At 39.9% G+C, this 17,087-nt stretch overlaps 1 protein-coding gene across 1 annotated transcript in view; it reads right to left on the bottom strand.

Annotated features, from left to right (window-relative positions):
* Window positions 1-14,786: 14,786 nt before the first annotated feature.
* nf2a (NF2, moesin-ezrin-radixin like (MERLIN) tumor suppressor a) overlaps window positions 14,787-17,087 on the bottom strand; it is a 41,670-nt gene continuing 39,369 nt past the window's right edge. The window contains exon 16 of the mRNA XM_079251807.1: window positions 14,787-15,910. Within this exon, the coding sequence (XP_079107933.1) occupies window positions 15,860-15,910 (51 nt within the window). The 3' untranslated portion in view covers window positions 14,787-15,859. The remainder of the gene's footprint in view (window positions 15,911-17,087) is intronic.

Genomic DNA, 17,087 nt, shown 5'->3' with positions numbered 1-17,087 from the left:
AGAGAGAAACATAGAGTGTTGTTTCTGTCTGTAACTTTTCTCAAGATGATCAAAATCCAGTCCTCATGCAGTCTTTTATACGGCTGTATGCTTATATATAAACCAAACAACAAGCTGAAAAATGAGGTCCGCTTTGCACGGTTTCACTGACAGCAGCAAATAGACATCTATGCAAATCCATGACGTCTGAAAAGCAAAGCGGTGACAAGCCAGAAAATGTTGCACTCTCTGAATGAAAACAAGTAGGTCACCAAGCCACAACCGAGGAGGAGAGGAAGAAGGGTGATGTGATTCACCGAGCAGACAAAGAGAAGACTAGTCCTGAAAATAACAAGTAGACCGGCAGCAACTGCTGAGTTGAGAGATGGCTATGAAGAGATTCTAATTATACTCTTCCAGACAGGCTCATGCCATTTCACAATATAGTGATTCAATGTTGCATGTGTGGTTGTGGTTAAGTGAGTCATAAGACAGTTTTTTTTTTCAGACTTTAGAAGCAGAAAAAAAGAGGTATAGAGCAGCTAACAGGGAGAAAATCCCAGTCAGAGATGACTAGAACAAGGAAAAAGAAATATTTCTTGCATGAGTTTAGATGTTTGCATGAGTTTAGATGTTAGACAGGAGGGAAAATGCATAAAGCAGAACTGAAAAGTGTTGGTTGACTGCCAGCCTAAAAATAGGGGAGTCTGCAGGAGCACTTCCAAACCTGACACTGTTTTGAGTCGTATTCCTTCAACTGTTTGAAAACAGAGGAAGAAGGGACAGCAAGTGTAGGAGTCTGTGCCAAGTGTGTACATGTGTGTGTGTGAGAATCCCTGACGCTCGATGCCTACCATCAGGATGTTTAAGGGAGCGAGAGTCAGATACATGAATGAACAATGCAGCTGACATCACTCCACACCGAGGCAGCCTCCTGTACTGCATGTTGTCCCAATCCATGCCTGCTGAGAAAATCTGAATTGCATCCAAATTCCCCAGAGAGCAGAGCTGGAAGAGCTAGATTTAGTCCTGCTTTCTTATTTTATCCTCTTTCGATTTCATGCAGTAATTGCTCAAAACAGTTAAGGCTGGGCTTGGCAGTTTTACACACTGTCAGCAAAAAAGAAAGCACATCTCTCAGCCCAAAGCCAGTTTTGTCTTATCAAGGGCGTAACATCTTCAAAATATCTCATGTATATAACTTCTTTGTATAGCCGAGAGCAAACACAGAGATGATCAGCCTTTTATTAGTGCTTTTCTAAAAACTGCAGGGCATTGGAGATTCAATTAAACTGTATCCAAGCAGGAAGGAACTGCGCCTGTATTCATTATTTTCTCATTAGAGACTATTTTTGATGGATTTGAGAGCAAAACAGTGCATATTATTTCAAACTAACTATAGAGCCTACTTTAAAATCAGTGAAGCAGAACAATACAGTAGTTTGTGTACTATTTGGTTTCATTTTTAGTACTGGGATGTTTTGGGGGTTTTTTTTCTTTGTTTTGTTTTAGATTAGCTAAAAATAAATAAATGAATAAACTTTCTAATCACTTTGCTGGAGTGATTTATTACCACAAAAGGAGTTCAAACCCAGCTTAACAGTTATGCTTGTATCTGAATTTAGCTGTGAGAGGCTCATCCATCTTTAGCAGCTATTTACTGACTACATCATATGGAGCTGGGAAGTTTATGTTTTATTTATTTCAGATTTTAAAAAAACAAAAAGCCCTTCTGGTGACTTTGTTAGGATAACTTGTACTGCTTGGCAGTGAGATATTATGACTTGGAAATGAGATAATTAAGCCTTGGCCCCAGGTCAGTCAGATGTGTAAGATCAGACAGCATAAAAAAAACTTATTCCATCTCTGCGGTTTGTTTGTTTGTTTAAAATGTGCATTTAGAGCAGCAAAACTAAGTTTCTTTGACTAATTGTGACAGTGTGTTAGACCACAAGAGAATGCAAAACATAATGATTTGTCACAGGATTAAAACCAAATCGTTTAGATGAAATGAACCCACGTTTTATGCGGGGTTTTAATCTACACAGTTTAAGTACAGCAGGCAGCCCACAGCAAAGATAACCATATCTCCTGCTAGCGTGTTACTAAGAAGCATCATTAGACCTATTTTGGGGGTTCTGGAGCCATCCTAAAATGGTCTTAAGTCCACCTAAAAAGGCTAAATTTATTGATTTCAGTATTTGCTGTAATGATTGTGTTGTTGGTGATAGACTGAGCAGTGTTCAGAAAACATGTTGGAGTGAAGTTTCACCTTTTGAAGTTAGCTGAAGCGGTGTTAGCCTACCCTTTAGAGAGGACATGGAGATCCAGAGACAGACCAGGCGAAGCCAATGTGCAAAGAAAGAGACCGAATAAATCCAGAGATGGTGGAAGCAAGTCTTTCTATGGTGCAGTGGTGGCCAGTCCGTCCTTTTCCAGCACACCGGAATCAAAAAGCTGGATTCCCTCATCTGCATGTCGTTCAGCTCTGCAGAGGCCTGTACAGTCATTCAGTGCTTTCAGGTGTGTTGGTAAAGGGACACTTTAAAAGCTGCAGGAATGAGAGCAACCTCAGATATAATAAAGCAGGTATGGAGATAGTAAATCCTGCAAGTAGTCTAATAGGAAATGGAATTAGGTGCTATGAGGCTGGTTTTGTCAAACATTTACCATTTAAATAATTATATCCAAAGCAACTCAACAGGAGCATGAAGTCAAGTTAACTTTCCTAAATTCCCACACAGCTTCATGGCTAAAATAACATTCCTGGAGATTATGACAATAACTGCTCTTCAACGTTGCTTGAAACACATCATGATCATGACTTCACCATTGGCTGAAAGGGGTCTTTTAAAGCTAGGGTGGGAAAGACTGCTGAATACATTCATTCATTCATTTTCTGAACCGCTTAATCCAATTCAGGGTCGCGGGGAAGCTGGAGCCTATCCCAGCTGACTTTGGGCGACAGGCAGGGTACACCCTGGACAGCTCGCCAGTCCATCGCACTGCTGAATACATCTTGTAAAAATCGACGCATCTCCTGGGACTTTTTAAATATCGGAACAAACAAACGTTTAATAATATTTTAAGAAGTGCCTATAAATAAGTTCATGCATTTTTTTTTTAAGTAAGGCATATCAATAGATCCATCAATATTCTGTGGGGACAGTAAGTTCACCCCAGGTTCCTGGAAACAAGCATGCACAGAAACAGAAACAAGTTCATTGTTAGAAATAATTTTATTGTCATTAGTTTTGACAATCACAGGAAGTTTTTGGGTTTTCTGACTAATTTCAAATAATCTTATGAAACTTTTAAATGCCTTCAAATCCGGGTGTCAGCTTGAGAATTCAGTCCATTTATTCTCACCGAGCCACGTTTGTGGACTTCCTTGTTCCACTTTCCTGTTGATTTAATGAGTTTCCATTTGAAACTGTTTTAGGGTTTCTATCCAAACCAAAGTAAACTTAAAACCAAGACTTTGAAAGGCATTTTCAAAGAATTGAATCAGTCTAAAAAAAAAAAAAAAAAAAAAAAGACATTTGAGCTGTAGCTCAAATGGCAGTAATTACAATGTTTGGTAACCTGTATAACAAACCACTATGATCCCACCTCCGTGCTAATGAGTTGTTACAGTCACACACTTTGTTGTTATTGTGGTCTAATTATTTTTGACACTAAATGCATTGAGATAAATATAGAAACTCAGCTTTAAGTCAGTTCTGGAACTGCGCCTTTCAAAATAATTTCATTTTAATGTATTTGATTACTGCGATGGACTGGCGACCTGTCCAGGGTGTACCCTGCCTCTCACCCAGTGATTGCTGGGATAAGCTACCCTTCCCCTGCAATCTTTAACTAGACTAAGCACTTAAGGAAATTAATGAATGACTGTATAAATAAAAAAAACAACATGTCAGATTTGATGTACCATTTACTGTATTTATTTCATTATTTCATACTGATTTTTCTCATATCTGTATGGGTTTGTGATGTGGAATCAACCCAGCTGTCTTCACACTACCTTGCTGGTAATTTTCCCTGTTAGAAACTGTAGGAGCCATAATAGTATGTGTGGATATTCATGCGGTGGCACAGGACGCTCAGCATCAGCATCGGCGTAGTAGGCGTGTTAGTGGGTGTGTGTATGTGTGTGTCAAAAAGTTTGAAAGGTACCAACTCACCGGTGTTTAGATGAATGGATGAGGAAGTGGGGTGAGCTGGAGGTAGTCCATTTTTTGTTGACCGCGTTTTGCATCACACATACTGGAGGAGTATGTATAGTCAGTGTAACGTTTATTCATGTGTTGGAAATAATCGTGGAACTTAATGGAAAAAATAAATGTGTCGCTAATACAGAAGTATATTGGAATTTATTGGAACGCGCGTCGGACAAAGAGCCCCGAGTTTAGCCCACAGCGGCCCTCATATAATTGATCTTTGCCGCAACAGAAACCATTATTTAAACCATATTTATTATTAACAAAAATATTGTTATTAACAAAAATATAGCAACATAAATGTCACAAAGAAAACAAGACACTCCTGTAATTTTTTTTAACCTTTAAAGGAATTGTGTGTCATTGCTACAAGTTCTTTTCTTATTAAATGTATCCAGGGGCGTGATATGGAGAAGTGGGAGATGTGTGCATTGCACAGTCATCCTACAGACATGTTGACACCGCTGCTGCAGGAGAGGAGGCATCATGCAGCCAATTACAAGACTCCACTGGGCTGCAGCTGCTTCTTCACCTCTCCGCCAGATTGATCCTTTTCTTTTAACCTGGATTTTCAGAACATATGCAGGTTGGGGAATCCAGGGATAGACTTAAACCAAATACCAAATCAAATTTACAAGACACAAATATATATATATCTATATACATATACAATTTCAGTGTGCTTGTTTGTGACCAAATAAACTCTTCTCCTCCTAAGGTGTAAAGCCTTTGCAAACATGTAGACAATCAGAGGCAGGTCTCTGATGGAAACAGACTGCAAGGTGGAGTTTTTTTTAACAAAACAGACACACATAGAGACCAGAGACAGTGGAAGGCCTCCAGCTAGAAAAACCAAACATCCTTATGCAAATCTCCTCTCCCTGAACAGCAGACAGATAGCAAGCAGCAGAAGTGGGTCAGTTAAACAGGTCGTGATGAATGAATAGGGGGGGAAACATGCATTTTCATTTCTCGATCTAATTAGTACCTCCAAGACGTTTTCGGAGCTATTTCTTACCCTGTCTGCTAACCAGACTGACGCCAGCAAAATAAACCAGCAGCTGCCCCGGTGGTCAGACCATTAGTGTGATTGGTGGAGAGAAAGGAGGAGTCCCATGTGTCATTTCCCGACATAAAGGGGAAACTATGTTAAAAGAAACTAACTTAGAAATAACAAGAAAGAAACGGCAACCTAAGGATACACTGATATTAAAGCCCCTCTGGATGAGTGCATCGATAATTGATTCATTTTGGCAAAGAATGAGAGGAAAATAGTCTTTTTTTTTTTTTTTTTTAACAATAAATGCTCACAAACAGTGTCTGACTCATTAATAATTCAAAGCTCAGTCCTTGTCATATCAGCCAGTGTCATAGTTGCATTAATAGTCTTGGCTACACAGCACTCCTCTGCTGACAGTCTTTTCACCGGTGCAGAAGACAGCCTGGGAAGGGCTGACGGGGAGGATCATAACGACCACTGACTCCCACAGCAGAGCTGCCTCCAGAAGTCAGATGAAGTGAAAGCAGATAAAAGAGGAGACAAGTGATGCGGAGAAGTGAAGAGTGAGTGGGTATCACTGAAGATTGATCCATATCACAATGAGACAGGCCAGCAGAGACGCTCACATTGTAATTTATAATGGGCTGAGACAATTAAAACAGAGCACAGTGTTATCTCAGGGTCAATAGAAATTTATTCATGGTCCCTCATCAAGGAGTCGGGAGACGTAGCAGAAAAGGACAGATAGCACTTCTTGGCAAGTTCCTGTTTTGAAATGGAGATTCCTTTCTTTTCTTTTCTTTTTTTTTTCTTTTAAATGATTTTATTTCATTTCTGAAATACTGAACTCATTTTCATGCAGTCTAACTGCAGGGAACATAATGAACCCAATCATGGCGATTTTCCGCAGGTATTTCACTCAGAGACAGCAGCGTCCTGGAATGAAAGAAGATACTAATTTGGCTGGAAGGGCTGGAGAGGATTTTTCTGATTTTGTGTGTGTTTGAGTACGTTTGTCAGAGAGTGGGTGGATAAAAATGAATGAAATGCGCACACGCCTGTAACCCAAGGCAGCGTGGCATAGCTTCCAGGTTTTTAAATCCTACACAGGATTCACACTACGAGCCCTCGGAGAAATTTAATCATGCTAAACATATGTGTAAGGTGGGGTGGCACCAGCGTGAAGCGAATCATAATGTCAAGCGGATTCAGGCAGAATATGTAGTGAATAAAGCACATTCCAAAAGAAGCATCCAGGCTGCTGCACTTCACCCCGACACACTGAGGAGTTTGGGGGGATTAGAGGGGGTTCACCTAATTGAAGTGGGGTTTCATAATCAAAGAGTCAATGAAACTCCCTGGCAGTATAGTTTTGCACCAAATGCGGATAACATTCAGAAACGCAGGTAGTGTGCATACGTGTGAGTTCTATATTTAAGTGATGTTTCAAATCCTCATGTTTCTGCTCAAGAGCCAAAACTCTAATGTGCTTACATGACTCATAAAACCGACTTTTATTAAACATTACTGGCATCCCCGTGTAGGCACTGAGGTTCATCTAAAAAAAATGTCAAAGAGATAAATAAACAAAAATGAAATTACATTTACATAAAGGGAAAATATTCCATGCATAAATTATCCCCCTCCATCCTACCTGACTTAAAAAATATATATACATATATATATTAATATATATATATATATATATATATATATATATATATTAATATATATATGTATATATATATATATATATATATATATATATATATATATATATATATATATATATATATATATATATATATATATATATATATATATATGTATATATATTTTTTAAGTCAGGTAGGATGGAGGGGGATAATTTATGCATGGAATATTATGCAGTCCAGTCACAGCGGCCCATATATCCCTCTAGATGTCAGTAATTCTTACATATCAGATGTTCAAAGTCTTCCTTGCTCAACTCAGCATGACAGCTGGACCATCATTCTGCCTGAACTGGACAGAGTATGTTCCTGTTGCATGTCTGAACTATGTAAATATCCAAATACTTTTGTCAGTTTTAAAGGGATCTTATATATCTTCTTAATTGTTTTAATTCTCATATGAGACTTTACTCTTTGATCATAATTCCAAAAGGCCAGTTTCGCACCAACACATTGCAGTGGTAACATCAAGCATTTCATGGTTACTTTTACTTCAGCTGAAACTTAGTAAATTGAGGGAATCATGACCGGCAGCATTTTCCATTTAATTTAAAATCTTTCAGGCCTCTGCTGGGAAGATAAAGATGATGAGACATTTCACCTGGGTGATTTAACTGAGCTAGATCCTTTTTGCATGGAAGTAGTGCAAATTGTCAAGTGAAGATTTGCCAGGCTAATAGACTCACGGTTGTTCCTGCAAGTCTAAGAGTTTTGCAAGTCAGCGAAGTAAAGTCTCCATTTACTATTTTTACACCTTATTCATGTTTTCACCTCTGTGGTATATCAACTGCCATGAAAGGATCTTGAATCATCGAGGCGTTCATCTTTTTCCACAAGTTTAAAGATGATTCATATAAAAAATTTCATTTTATCGTGCCGGCATGTTATGATAGGCACTGAGAGAGAGGAAAATTTCTATGTGTATTGATAGTTTGTGCATTTTAAGTCATAATAGATATGCTGAAGATATGACAAAGACAAAAACATAGTTCTACCTCTTATATCAGAGTATAAGCAGGGAATGTCTTGTTTCTTAACTGTATTAGTTCTTTAAAGGCATCATCCTATCAGCCTGGTAATGGCTGTAATTCCACAGATGTCTAAGGAAAAGAGTAACTTTTGGCTAATCTTTGCCCTGTCCAGTTGTCATAGAAAGTCTTCACATCAGATGCTGCCTTATGATCTGTAACAGAGTTTGGATAAATCATAGGTCCCTTTTATGGTTTACAGCTTGTCTTTCAGAACTGGATGAGTTGCACTGCTGGAGACACGTTTAAAGGACCAGTGAGACATGAATGATCGCAAGAAATTCCAGTTTGAGTGGAAGATTTCAAATGCAGCACAAAAATATCTTTAGTTTCGTTAAAAAAAAAAAAAAAAAAAAGATGAAACATTCATCAAAATTAAAGAAGATTAAAAGGTAAGCAACTGAGATTTGGAGATACAAGGAGAAAGAGAAGATAAAGGCCGCATAAAGAGCAGCCGAAATGCAACAAACTCCCTCAGGGAAAAACTGATTGGTCATGCGATGGGAATTACCGGAGCAGGGTGGAGGAGAAAGACGGACAAGAGCTCCTCAGGTTAAACAGTCTGCAGATGGATTGTGAAGCAAAATATGGAGTAAACGTCCCAAAAATCTCAAACTTGCGTCCTTCTATTATCTTCTCTCCTGTTCACCCAACTGACACTGCAGTCTGACGTCTCCTGTAAAGCCTCAGTGCATTAAGCCATCAAAGAAAAAAGCAAATCTAAAATCATACAGGAACTCATGCATCATGTGACATGAATATGTGGATGTATTTTTCCAGAACTTCACAAAGAGGGGGGAAGAAGTAAAGAATTTTCTGAGCTGGCATACTTTTACAGAGGTATTGGTGGGAAGAGATTAACACATAGAATTAGATTTAAGGAAACGGTTGATAAGCGCACAGGATATAGCAAGCTCTACCAGAGCTGGTGCAGATAAAATGCACAATGGATGTTTTTTTTAGTCTGTGGAGCTCAAAATGTCTCATGAGGCCACGGCAGATGAGACGAGTAAAAGGAGATGCTTTAACCAGAAAGTTCCAGTGGGATAAGTTAGAAAGAATGGGGGAAGGTTAATCCTGGTGTTGCACAACTGAAATCATAAAAATGCTCATTTTTGCAGAGTTTGGATGCAGAAAACAGATGCCACAGAGTGTAAAGTAAAAACGACTGCAGGGTTTTGGTCACACTGTAGTGGGTTAGCATTTGTTTGTAAATCTGCAGTATAGTATTCTGTTTGAGTTGTGTTCTCACTGGAGGGAGCAAATTAAAATATTCTTATTAAGAAAATTTGGACTATCTTTTCCATTAGTATCAGTTTTGTCTCAACTTAACTCGCCTCAACTCTTCTCAGCTTGGTTAAAATTGAGTACGAGGTCTAAAGTGGGCGCGGTTTGTGTGAAACCACTGTGACGTCAGTGTTGTGGACGACAAGCTCTATAACAACACAGGACTTAGAGGCAACCTGCTACTTGGTCTGTGGCTCGCCGGTCGCTGACCATAAATTACATCTATTTGCTGGAACCACTTCCAGTCTCGTCTGTTTGATCCACTCCCACCATTGGGGTCCTAGACCTGCCGATAGTCACCTCAGAGTTGGACCACGGAACAGACTTTTGTTGCGGCATTGCTTGTCACATAATGTAAGCAACTTGTGAGTTGGAGATACTCTCCCTGAGATGTCGCTCTCTGACCCTGACCTCTGATTGGCCACGCCCCTGACCAATAGTGGCATACAAAAGCCTAGTGGAAAACCCTACAAACCGCGTTAAGCTGAGAAAAGCTGATACTAATGGAAAATGGCCATTTATTTCCTTTCTATCAGTTTATGAAAGAAATTTACAGTAGGATGTGTTTGTGCATGATATATGATATGTGCATGAGACATCTGCTCATTTCCGTTATAATTGTCCAATCATCCATGGATCAATCATTTTCTTTACCCTCTAAATCAAATTCAGGATCAACAGTGACCTAAAACTTTTTAGATGTTACTAGGTAAAAGGCAGGGCACCAGTCCAGTACAGGGCTGAGACAGACACATTTATCTTCTAAGGTCAATGAAGAATCACTTTTTAAAATGTTGGATGGAGATCAGAGTATTCAGAGAGAACCAGGAGCCTTCTTTAGATGTGAGGTGACGGTGCGAAAGATCAAACCACCATGCAGCAAAGCTAATGCTTTCAATAAGATCATATGAGACGATTTCATGGTGTTTGCAACACATACAACACAAACTATGGAACAAGAGCAGAAACCACTCGTTTAAGCTTATTAAGTTCAAATTTAATGATTACAACTGTAGACTAGTGACCTGTCCAGGGTGCACCCCACCTCCCACGTAGCTGCTGGGATAGGCTCCAGTCCCTCTGTAACCCTGCACTGGAATAAATGGGTTAGAATGATGGAATTGTTTTAATTTATTTAACCTTTATTCATATAGGTAGTCCCTTTGAGACATAGTACCATTTACAAGAGCAGCCTATGAATGGATGGATGGATGGATGAATGGATGGATAGATGGATGGATGGATGAATGGATGGATAGATGAATGGATGGATAGATGGATGGATGGATAGATGGATGGATGAATGGATGAATGGATGGATAGATGGATGGATGGATGAATGGATGGATAGATGGATGGATGGATGAATGGATGGATAGATGAATGGATGGATAGATGGATGGATGGATAGATGGATGGATGAATGGATGGATAGATGGATGGATGGATGAATGGATGGATAGATGGATGGATGGATGAATGGATGGATAGATGGATGGATGCTGCTCACAGCATACTTGATTTTATGAAGAAAAAAAATCATTTTTTTCTTCCTTCTGGCTCTGCTGTTGTGAGATTAAATCAGTAGGAGGTTCCCTGGTTATCAACCCACCTGCATGCACTCAGTGCTACAGGAGAGGAGAGTGTGTCGATACTAACTGAGATCACCAACAGTGTGTGTGCGCCTGTATGTTACTATATTTATACACACACTTCCAGAATCATTGGGCACCTTGCAGTGGCAATGCAAGTCTTATAAGTGGTGCAAGGTTTTCACTGATAAAACTGTATTTTGCTGCACCTGTGAAAGTGTTGTTTTTAAAAAAAAAAAAAGTCTTGTGACACTTTTGCATTATATAATCTCATTTATTAACTCTCTCACTTCTTTGTCTGGAATAACTTATCTTTCTAAACAGTACAGTTGTGACAGTGTGCAGAGGAATCTGTGGCTTATCAATGCAGCTCATGAGCTTCTTGTGTGCTTCAGAATGATAAAAATCTCAGTTTTTGTTTTTTTCAGTGTGTTTGCTCATCTTTAATGATGGTAACAAAAAGAGGGATGATACTAAACTTTGAGAACAATACGTCTGCCTAAAACATCCTATATCATCTAAGGATCAGCTGTGTTGTTTCAGCATAATTCCATGCCCTTTCTGCTCTTCATGACTTCAGTTTGTACAAAGCGGTGGCATCGTTTCTTTGTTTGCCTAATTAAGCAAGGAAACATGATATTTTGGTAAAAGTCCAGTAACACAGCTTGGAACTGTCAGTAGTCTCTAGCAAAGCACATTAGCTCAGCTAAAGGGGTACTGTAGTGGAAATTAGACACATAGCATATTTTTAATGTGTTACTCCTTTTATTAAAGTTCTTTTATGTGGTACAAAATGTATTCTGCATAAAGTAGTTCAGAAAGCTTGTATTAGTAAGTTCAATGTTCTGTGTAAAGGGCTGTTTCAACTGTGTCTATTATCATCTTCAGCTAGCAGTTGTTTTGACTGGTGCTGCCAGGCGAAGCTTGTTTGTGTAAGCTAAAAGACGCTGTAACACCCTGAGCTGCAAGTAGAGCTCCCGAGACCTCTCGCTTGCTGCAAATGTACATTGTCAATAAACTGAACATTACAAGGTTGATTTTTAGATTTATTTTTCATCAGATAAATTCTGCGAAAAAACTTTTCTTCTTGCTAGCTAACTATCCTACAGAGAAAGCTCTAGCATCTAACAGAAGCTGTAAAGGCAGCTAAGGCTGCAACACAGTTCTCAGCTCTTTTGTTGTCTAGACCACTCAACAGCTTTTGAAAGGTTTAATCATCCCATCATGTCGTCTGTGAACTCTGCGATGGAACACTCTTGGCTTAAATCATCCCTTCACAATATCATGGCCAAGAAAAACATGTTCACTCCATCACCTTTCCATCAGCGGGCCTGGCACTGGAACTACTTGTCTTTGCAAGATGTTTCACCTCCATTGGCCCAGTCAACAAATAACTTTGTGCCACTGGTGTCACTGACGATGTCAAACTGCACGGATCATTACTACCAAATGAGCCCAAACCTTAAGCATAAACATCAGCTGCTGGTGTCTCTGAACCACATGACAGACCACACACAACCTCGCTCCATCACTGAGTGAAGTCAATCACTCAATAAAAATTACCTACTCGGTTATCTTCTGTTGACTGATGTGAGTAATGATCAGTTTGTCCTTTGCTCATTATGCTGCACTTGTTTCTTTGCATTGAGGAGAAACCTGAAACTGGACCTGACTCAGCACGTCAAAACTTCTGCCTACAGTGGAAATGCTAATTCATCCACAAAGGAGACATCCCTCCATTACTCACTGAACTTTAACTGCCGACTGATGGCCACCTGAACCAAATTCAAGTGTTACTTATTCAGAGTTCCTGGTCCACACAGTCATCAAAAATCAGTCATACAGGCATATTCTTCTTCTCAGCCTTTCAGGAACATCTTCTCATACTGCCATCCATACAGGTGTCAGTCCAGACCAGGGGTGGGCAACTCAGTCCTCAGAGCCGCAGTCCTACACGTGTTGAGAGTTTAATTCCCTGCTTCAACTCAGCCGCTGCAAATCAGTGGGTAATTAGCAGACAGTTGGATGCAGTTGGATGTCAGGCTCTGCAGCAGTCTGATGTGAGTCAGCTGTGTTGCAGCAGGGAAACTCCCAACACTTGTAGGACTGCGGCACTCGAGGACCGGAGTGACCCACCCCTGGTCCAGACTGTTGAAATGAGCCACCAAATACAACCGGAGCATCTCTTAAAGATTCAACTTGACGTAAAACAATGTAAACATGACTGACCAGCAGAGGTGGCAACTCCTGGTCCAGAAAGTAAACGTCCAGTCAAGCAGCTGTTCCAACCAGTCACCAAATGAGCTGAATTTAATGAGCAGAGTTTATTTGCCAGGTAAACAAGCCTGTTAGTGAAAAAACCTCTTCTAAATGTACAGGTAGATCCAAAAACATGGCAGGATTTCTACTTTCTGGACCAGGAATTGCCACCTCTGTTAACCAGCAACTTACACCTGTTTTTTCATGCTTACACTACTTACATTATTAGCATTATTGTTCTCTTTTAAGTCATTTTGGACAAAAACTTTCAGCTAAGTGACTGAAAGGAAATTCAGTGTAATCTAAGGTTTGACAAAATGTAATAACAATATAATTTCAACATGATTATACATCTTAATGTGAATTTTAACACAAATCACGTGTTTGTGGATCGGAATGTGACTCAATGTTTTTGTTCCACTACATAATTTTAACCTCAGGAGGGCTAAACAGATCCTCAGGGATCCCACCCTGGACATCAACTCTTTAAGCTGTTACCTTCAGGTGAACGCTACTGGACACTAAAAACAAAGACAAACAGACTCAGAAACGGTTTTTATGCCAATGCCATCAAGGCAATAAATGCTACATGAATGGATATATTAGAACTATTTTTTAATAGTTTTATGTGTTTTTAATTTTACATGTTTATATTTATTTGACCTCTTTTTTGCACCTTATGACGGTTTGCACTTTTTCAATTTCGTTGTAAACATGCAATGATAATAAAGACATTCAATTCAATTCAATAATTTAAAGGAACAATGATCATTTTACACACAGCTGTACCCAAACATCTGCAAATGTAGGCATTTTACTGTTTTAGATTCAAGCCTTTTGCAGGCTCTGTGCACATCAACACTTCCGCCCCACTATAAACTGAAAAGCTCCATGTTGTTGTAAGGTGGGTGTGCTTGCATGTACACCACAGCATACGCAGACGTGACGTCAAGCATGATCCCTTGAGAATACACGAATGACAAAAACGGGATTCTTCCCATGTCTTCCCCTCTTCCTGCCTCCCTCAGAGGACAGCGCCGAGGGGGCAATGAAGAGGAATCTGTCGGTTTGCCTGATGACCCTGCATACCCCACCACTTTCGTCCCTCTGCGGAGAATCAGCTCCTCAAGACTCCTCTCTGTCACAAAGCTGACAAGCCGAGGGAAGATAGCCATGCTCCGGCTCAGCCCAGAGGTGACATGGCTGTGGAGAAACGCCCCTGAACTCAGCGCCATGCTGTCAGGTCTGAGGGGAGCCAAAGCCACCAGCACAAACTCAAGTGTTAATGCGGTGAAACACAAGAGATGCCGGGGCGCAACGCACGGAACACGCAAGTCAACCAGTTCGCCCACGCATCCGTAAGCACAGAAGCACACACACAAAGACCTTGTCACTCAAGCAAACAGGGTATGTGATCTGACACGAGATGGATGGTGCTTATGTAACACTCGATTTGTTTCAAAGGTGTAATTGGATGTCTGCTTGGGTCGGGTGGAAGACGCTCTTGGCAACCAGCAACATCAAAGCCAACATTCATCAGAGTCTGCCAAAATAACACAAAGATCTTTTTTTGGATGGGGAAAAATAAAAACCTTGCACACACACAAAAATAAGTCAGACCTGATATTCATTTATTTCACATGCAAAACATATATACGTATCTGTTACACTGTAAAAATGTAAATGCAGCGATGAAGGAAGTTAAACTGTTCCCCAAGTTTAATTCAATTCGCAGCTTATTATCCCTGTTTAATGCAAATATGAAGAGAAATACATATTTTATTTATTTCACATTATCATTCTGTAAAATAAATTGCTTTCAGTGGGAAATAGCACATTAATGCAAAAATACATATGAAATCAAAATAGATGCTGATTTGTGTTTCCATGACAATGTCCAGTTTGAATTCAGAGAACCGTCAGCCTAAATGGGCTCCTCAGTTGCACGAGCAGACCAGAGTGCATACACACTCTGATCTGATATGTAACACACACACACCATGTAAACATAGATCCCAAGGCATTACGGTTAACGCTGTGTTGTCTACAGTCACTGTAAAACTAGAGGCAGATCTTTTGCTACATATTAAAGCTTCATTGTGGTAAAGAGTAACAGCTGAATGTCCTCCACAGATCATAAACCCTCTTGATTAACAATAAATGGCTCTTTTAGTTTATGATAATCTCTGTTTGCTGCATAAACATGCAGCAGGAAGGTATTATAATAACTGGTCAGTGTGTTTAAGAAGACAGTAGTTAATGAGAATAAAATGTTTTGCTTCATATAACGGCTGAATATAAAATATTTTGTTCAAGGTAGAGTTAACTCACATAATGTAGGTCGCGCCAGTCTGACGTGATATATTAACTATTCTAAACTCCACAAAAACAGCCTTATTAGATCCACAGCGGGATGGCAGCAGCGCAGCTTCTTTCTCCTTTCACACAGTCAAGACTTTATTCTCTGATATTAATAAATCCCAAATGCAAGCTCACTTCAAAATATTCCTGGAGAATGTGAAGCACTCTCAATGTAAACACACACTCATGTTTCTCTTTTGATGAATCTCAGATTTAGTGCAGGAAGAAATTCAACATTGTTCAGGCTCCTGGAGTTATCGCAGGTCAAGGCAGCGTTTGTTGTTTTTTGCCCGTAGTGTTCGTTAGGAGTTCCCAACGAGTGGAGCGGAAGGTCTTGTAGTGTTGCAAGGACCACTGAGGAGGCATGTAGACTGGAGTGGGTCTCGGGCTCCAGATCCCTCGCTGCTTATGCGTCTATAGTTTAGAGCTCCTCAAAGAAGGCCACCCTGGACTTGGTGCTCTGCAGTGTTAGCTGTGGAGGAGAGGACAGTAAAGTTTATAGGACAGAGATCAACAGGGACCAGTACAGCCAGTCTGTACAAGATCCTGTAAAGTTATGTCCTGGATGGTCAACAATATTACTGGATGAAAGAAGACTTCCAGACTTCCCATTTTTATCATTTCCCAGCTGTCAACAGCTCACTGGTTTGTGTGTATGAGCGAGTGTGTGTGCTTAGCTGTAAGCTGTGGCATCCTATATTGTTTTTCATGGCAAATTGAGGAGCTGGCTGCATCATCTGAGTCGACTATGTTTGTCCAGGTTTAGCAGTGTTTCACGACTCAAATGTCTCAAAGTGTGACATTTAAAAGATGAAGCGCTCTGTTTTTATTTAGTTCATGCTCACGATCTGTTGCTTTCCTAATGAATTAGTAATGAAGAAGCACCTCGGGTTACTTGAGTAAAAGCAGCAGGTAAATATCAAATTCTTTATTTTAGCATCAAAATTTGGTATTTAACAAGTGGAGAGGATTTATTTCAGAAAAAGGCAACTCAACAGGCCTGGAGTTACAAATCACTTCTATTGCCTTCAATGAAACAACAGAAGAAACCCACTAAAGAATTCATGCTGCTTCACATGATTTGTCCAACACATCCTGAAAACAATATTAAAAGTATGATTAAGTGAACTTCTTGTTTCCACTAGGTGGCACTGTGACTGTGACTGTACATTGCACAACTAAACCTCTTTACACTTGGATTACCCTGGTCTGCTCCGACCAAGCGGCAACCTCCGACGTTTAAAAGTGAAGCCTATGCGAAGTGCATAAAACTGCAGTTCTCCCTACATCCACTAGGGGCTCCAAAACAGAGCAAATCCCCATCGACCCCATGTTAAAAAGACCAACTTCACAGCAGAAATAAACATGTTTACAGCCTGGTTCAAAGATCCACTTACAGTTTAATAGGTCAGGTTTATCTTCATGACAACAGCGGGGGGAGTGAATTTTTTTCTAACTCGCCGGTTTAAAAGTAATTTAATCTCAAAGTTAGCCATATTTATGGGTGTGTCCTTTTGATTGACAGGTACCCGATCTCCTGCTTCAAGTTAGAAGAATGTAGAACAACCGCCATTTTTAGCCGGTTAACAACGTGACTTAGCTTTAGCCCGCTTTCCTCCATTAGCTGGTTAGCTCCTGTTATCTCCGGG

The sequence above is a fragment of the Telmatherina bonti genome, assembly GCF_933228915.1.
Source record: "Telmatherina bonti genome assembly, chromosome: 13".
Lineage (NCBI taxonomy): Eukaryota > Metazoa > Chordata > Actinopteri > Atheriniformes > Telmatherinidae > Telmatherina > Telmatherina bonti.
Note: the sequence above shows the minus strand (reverse complement) of the source record. Positions and strands in the feature narration are given on the sequence as shown.